This window comes from Mytilus californianus, unplaced genomic scaffold (genome assembly GCF_021869535.1).
Source record: "Mytilus californianus isolate M0D057914Y unplaced genomic scaffold, xbMytCali1.0.p SCAF_11, whole genome shotgun sequence".
NCBI classification, from domain to species: Eukaryota; Metazoa; Mollusca; class Bivalvia; order Mytilida; family Mytilidae; genus Mytilus; species Mytilus californianus.
Window position 1 is genome coordinate 35,572,765 of NW_026262593.1, and position 6,000 is coordinate 35,578,764.

At 31.8% G+C, this 6,000-nt stretch overlaps 1 protein-coding gene across 1 annotated transcript; it reads left to right on the top strand.

Moving 5' to 3' along the window:
• Nucleotides 1-2: 2 nt before the first annotated feature.
• LOC127719992 (voltage-dependent calcium channel gamma-8 subunit-like) lies at nucleotides 3-4,744 on the top strand. The gene is made up of 4 exons (XM_052226382.1): nucleotides 3-423; nucleotides 2,402-2,476; nucleotides 3,594-3,728; nucleotides 4,342-4,744. Exons 1-4 carry the CDS (start codon nucleotides 165-167, stop codon nucleotides 4,608-4,610), a joined length of 738 nt encoding a protein of 245 aa, XP_052082342.1. The 5' UTR covers nucleotides 3-164; the 3' UTR covers nucleotides 4,611-4,744.
• The last annotated feature ends 1,256 nt before the right edge of the window (nucleotides 4,745-6,000 follow it).

A 6,000-nucleotide genomic window follows, 5' to 3' on the forward strand; every position in this document is an offset into this window, starting at 1 on the left:
AATCATTGAAGTTAAGTTTGTGAATACAGATGAAGTGTTTAAATAATTACTTCAGTTAAATCTTATACTTCTTTCGCCGAAAAGACTTAAATATGCTGATGAAAAAGTATAACACTATCATGCTTAAATTTCAAACTAGTTAAAAAGTTTTGAACGTCGCTGAGATGGATCGGTTTAACAAATCCTGTATTTTAGTGTGTGCAGCTTTTACATTAGGTGGATTGGCATTATTAACTACTATAGTTTCAATATCTACAAACTACTGGTTGTATGTAACGGAGGAACTTTCACTTAAGTATTTTATAACATACGACACCATTGAATATGAAGAAATGGATGAATCAATGGAAAACAGTACTTTTCCTGACAAATTCGAAGTTTCTCTTGTGATAGGATTATGGCGATTTTGTTCAGTTGCCATGGGTTTGTTGTTCTATTATAGTATCGTTGTTTATATCTGGTTTTGTCCTATAACAAGTAAACCTTGTGTATAATTCATGTACTTAAACAGCTACAGTCAACTGATTTAACTATGTTTTGCGAAATGCGCCTGGGGCGACAGCCATCTGGTAGGCATATTTAAAATGAAAAGAATGTATTAAGATTTTTATAGAAAAAGTATATTTATGTCGATGTATGAGATTCAAAAGTCTCTTGAAATATAAGAAAATAAACAGCTATATCAAAGGGGAAAGACTTGGTTGTTACTTGCTTAACCTTCTGTGGCAAATACTTCATGCATATTCAGAAAGAGGGAAAGTTAACAATAAGCATAATTTGTTGGTTCAGCAATATAGGTTAACTAGGATGATGGGCGGACAATTTGGGCTGCAACTTAAAATTGATTGTATGTTGTAAAAAACAGACATTTTGCTCTGCAAGAAGCTACCAATGGACCCCCAAAGAGTTGTTAAATTGGTTGTAACGCGCAGAGAACATGGCACCCATCAAACACGAGGCATCGGATTTAACTTCCCTATTTTACCGGAGGTGGCTTCATATTTATAAATCCCGCACAGTTAAAAGAACACATCAGTTTATTAAGGGTTTTACTGCCGGACAGTTGAAGTACATGGATGACCATTTTCCTGTCAACAAGTCAGCCTTTAGAGTGCAACAGAGCAATGAGCTTAGTAGTTGTTGTTTATTTTGAAAGTTTCAAGTAATTTCTTCAACTATGAGGTAAATAGGTACAGCACCATAAATGTTTGTTTCGTATGCAAACAGCCACATCGCAAAATCAAGAACATCATGAAGATCTTCATTTCACCTGTTCTGCTTTTAATAACATTTAACAATTATAACAAGAGGAACAAAAAAAGAAAAAAATACCGTGTGTGAAAAAATAAGACGTGACCTACAAACGAGAGGTGAAAGATAATAAAGGGATATTCAAACTGATTAGTCAAAAATAAACTGACAATGTCATGGCAAAAAAACTAGAAACGATCACAAGACAAACAACACAATGAAAACAGTATAAGTCAAATAAGGACACACAAACCTACGATAAAAAGAAAAGAGACAAACAGACAAAACAAAAGCCAATCAAACATTGTTTTTATTCAAGACAAATATAACCAAAACGTTCACAATAAGCCAAAACGATAACCAAAACATATATGCAATGACAAAAAGAAAAAAAGAATATATAAATACGAAAATAGTTTTAAATAACGAGCGCATACTGACAATAAAACTGTCATTTAAGTTAAGTCTCAGTTATTGTTCAAAGACCCGTCACAAGTCATCAACTTTTAAATAAATTAAATAACCTATTTCCCGGTTTATTGCTACATTCGATTCGTGTTGTTAAGTCTGATGTTTTCAGTGTTATTTTTTATGGATTTTTTATTTTCGATTTTGTGCATAATCTATTCCTGCATTTTGTTAGACAGAATATTCGTTTTCATCCTGTCTATGGCAAGATTATTTATTTTCAATTCTTACCTAGCCAGTATATCATTTCAACAGGGGAGGATTGATACTGTAAAATCATTTCAACCCGGGAGGATTGATATTGTAAAATCATTTCAACAGGGGAGGATTGATATTGTAAAATCATTTCAACAGGGGTACAGGGGAGGATTGATATTGTAAACTAAATAGCTTGACCCCGCCACACGTTCAAGTGCCTGACCTCAACATGTCTTTTCTGTTTTGTGTGTTATTTGGATGCTGTTTCATGAACGTATACTATACACCTTTAATATATATTTATGATTCGTAACGGTCAATCTTAGAATCATCTTACATGTATGTGTAGTCATCATTACTTTCATTTTCAGTATGACTTACCGTTGAGTAATAATTTGAGCAAAAGAAGCAAAACATATCAGCAGATGGGCTAAATATAATTCCTTTAAATCATAAATATGATTTAAATATATTTTTGTTTCAGAATTCACCTTTTGTGAGAATTTGGATTACAAGATACCGAAAATAGAACGCCAGGAGGTTGCCATTTCAATTGCTGGTTAGTGAAAAGATTTACAAATCTCATCCAAATATCAATGTTCATTATTCTGTTAGGCATTTGAAAATAGCAAGCGGCATAAAAACATATCTACAAGTATCAACATAAAATTATCTCAGAACATACAACAATATTAAAATGATAATTTCTATCGAAGATAATCAAAATAAAAAAAAGGCGGAAACCACCAAAGATAGAATCAAAACTCGTAAATCGAAGAGACCGACAAAACCATGACAAACAACAAAAAACGAAGAAAAGACAAACATCTGTCTATAAAACTAAAAGACGAATATTCAACTTAAAACTAATTTACATAGTTTGGACAATGTATAAATAAGGAATGTGCAAAACGAGTCTATAAAAAAAAGAGTCAGAAAACAGCAAGGGGGCAATCAAAAACCTTAAGTTGAAGAGAAAAGACAATATGGTTCATCCGCAAGCATTGATATTTGTTTTATATGCAATAAATTAACGTATCGTCGCTGGGCTTCCAAAATGTCGTACATGACTTTTTTGGCTAAAATTACTTTTTCACACAAATCGTCTTGGCGGAAAGCAATCTTTGATACTCCAAAATAGCATACAGTTAGACCAATCAGAACATTTGAAATAAGACTTGCGACAAAACTGCCAATCTCAATTGCTTGTACACTTTGTTGTATGTAAACTTGAAAAGTGTTGTATAAAGGCTTAAGGAATCAAACACTTGTACATTTCTTTATTTCTGTTAAAATAAGTTTAGTTTTAATGTAATCCACAAAGTCATAGTTTTTATTTCACTGTCATTTGCAAAAATATTCAGGTTCACTTACGACTTTTTGGAAGCATGCATTTCAAACAAATTTTCAAAGACTGTTTGTGAGATTTTTTCTTTTTGGGAAAATTTGTTATTTACTACATTTTGGAAGCCCAGCGACGGTATGCTTTTAAAACTCATTTAACGTTCATAGTACGTAACTTATTATTACTCAGCCAAATATGGTCGATACACAAGTTATTGTAACATTTCATCATGTTTATTTCAATGGTATGATAGAATGAAAATACCAACAAAGATTTGTTTTAATTTAGCAAAATTAAAATTTATTTTTACGAATGAATATCGTATTTACAGAATCACAGAGAGAAGCGTCTCCAATGTTTCTCACAGCTCTCGTTTTACTCATTGTTTCTGGGATATTTAACGTGATGGGAAATATCAAATGGTTTAGGGTAACAATGGTGGCAAGCATTAGTTACATATTAACAGGTAGGATTAATATAAAGGTTATTATGTGCACATATATATATATATATATATATACATTAAACAAGGTCGGTCGGAAAAGGTTTTTGAAACCGGTTAAAGAAATTACGCAATTTGATTTGCTGCGTTCGAATAAGCGCTTTAATGGATTAATCATCATTATAATCATATTTTCCGAAAAACAAGGATCTGTATATACATTTGGAAATGTATGAAAATAACACTTTACAAATTTTGGGCGTCTAAAAAGCTTTTCCAGAACGCTTAAATCCAAATATTTAAAGCCAGGAATATATAATCACGGAGAAACGCTAGGAGATATATAACAAAAAGGGATCTTAAAAGAATGTCCAAAATGATCTAAGGTGAATTTTGCCTGAGCGAGTGTCTTAGCAACTATGCAATCGAAAATCTAAAACATGGACCGAAGCTATTATACTCGTACAATGTCAACTATGATCTTGCAATACTATTTGGTACTCAACCTTGTATAAACTAGAAAGTTCCATAAATAGTCACTCCTTATATCATAAAAATAGAAAATAGATGTATTTGGTAAAATATTCCTGTCACTTTTCAGAAACGCAATATTGATTAAATTTCTTTCTTGTTGTAGCACTTTTTATTGTGGTTGGCATGGTAATTTACATTGCTAACATACAGAGAGAAATGCAGAAAGTAGCAGATTTAAAGAGAAAAGACGTGTCAGTAGATTGTAGTTATGGTTGGTCATTCTATGTCATGTGGTTGAGTTTCATCATGTCTTTTGCTGATGCAATCATATGTATAGTTATATTCCTTAATGAATGGAAAAAGATTCATAGCACAGCCGAGATCAAGATGCAGCTGACCAATATATCTGATGAGAACGAAATGACTGTGTGATAACTCATTATTTACATTTTTATGAATTCGCTAAAATAATTCAACATAAAGACATTTTCTATTATTTTCCAACATTATGTGGAAATTTAAGCACACTAACTTTCTTTTGTGATTAAAGAAATACATATTCTTTATTTTTTTATTTTGTTTATTTGTGTAGTTCGTTTTCATATGTTACTGAACATTCGATAAAATTTTCTTCATTCCGTAAGGAAATTAATCCATTCTGATCGTTTCCAATGTTAATATTTGTCAGTTTGATATCTGAACCTTATATTATTAGTTACATGGTGTGTTAGTGGCCTAATGCGATATATATGGGGTCAGTAAATTCCATATGGGGTGAGAGCGAAGCGCAAATCCCCATATGGAATTTACTGACTCCATATATATCGTATTAGGTCACTAGCACACCGTGTAACGAATTTATCTTATCGACTATCTTCACATGTGGTATTTAGACTAGCGGCCTATCAAAGTGATCGAGTCTTCAATACTTAGTATTAAGAACCTTCTTCCATTTGTCTATACAAAAATCAAATGCCAACAATAACAACTTGTTAGCTTTAAATTTGTTTTATGAATTTATTTCAATCGTTCATTATCAATTTCTTCGTCTGTTAAAACCTTTCAGATTTCTTTTTTGTTTTGAAAGGGAAGTAACTCCTTACTAACCCCATATGGTAGCTAACCCCATATTTTTTTAGGACACCCTATATCAAATATAAGTAGTCACCACGTGTAGTCCTTTAAACAATCATATCCCCAGAAATCTATAGGAGGTAAGATAAAAATATATATATAATCAGAAAATCGGCGAAAACTTTACATTTTTTATATATAAAAGTAGAAGTTGTCTTCAAATAATCACTGTTAAATATGTGTTTCCCAAAATGATATCCTAATGTAAAAAAATAAAGAAAAATTCAAAGTACTCTATTATGTATACCAATCTCTTCACACGTCATACACGTATACATGTATGCTTAAGAATATTGTAATGTTTGTGTAAATAGTAACAGATAGGAAATAGCAAATCAGCTCGTTTGATGTTTTGTTTTCCAAAAACGAACTTTCATCTATACTGAGAAAAAACGCATCGAAAAGAGTGATATTAACATATGCTCCGAACGGTTAAGCGTATTTTGCTATGGATGCGACATCCGTTACCAGCTGCCCGTTAATATACTAGTAGGTCAGATCGTTTGAAGGAAATGAAACGTTTTCTGTCAGAATTTAATTGGTACAAACATTTCTGAGAACAAGATCATCATTAAATGGAAATAAGATCGTTGATGTCGATCGAAAGTTAAACAAACAAGACAAACATGACAATAGGTCATATCAGACATCATTTTTTTTGCAATCTTTGCATGCATGTGCATATACT

What these genes read in the sequence shown, in the direction of transcription:
- LOC127719992 (XM_052226382.1), top strand. Translation starts at nt 165, where the DNA reads ATGGATCGGTTTAACAAATCCTGTATTTTAGTGTGTGCAGCTTTTACA. An exon ending in ATTTTGTTCAGTTGCCATGG is followed by an intron (nt 424 to 2,401) that starts GTTTGTTGTTCT and finishes TTTTTGTTTCAG; the next exon opens with AATTCACCTTTTGTGAGAAT. An exon ending in CATTAGTTACATATTAACAG is followed by an intron (nt 3,729 to 4,341) that starts GTAGGATTAATA and finishes TTCTTGTTGTAG; the next exon opens with CACTTTTTATTGTGGTTGGC.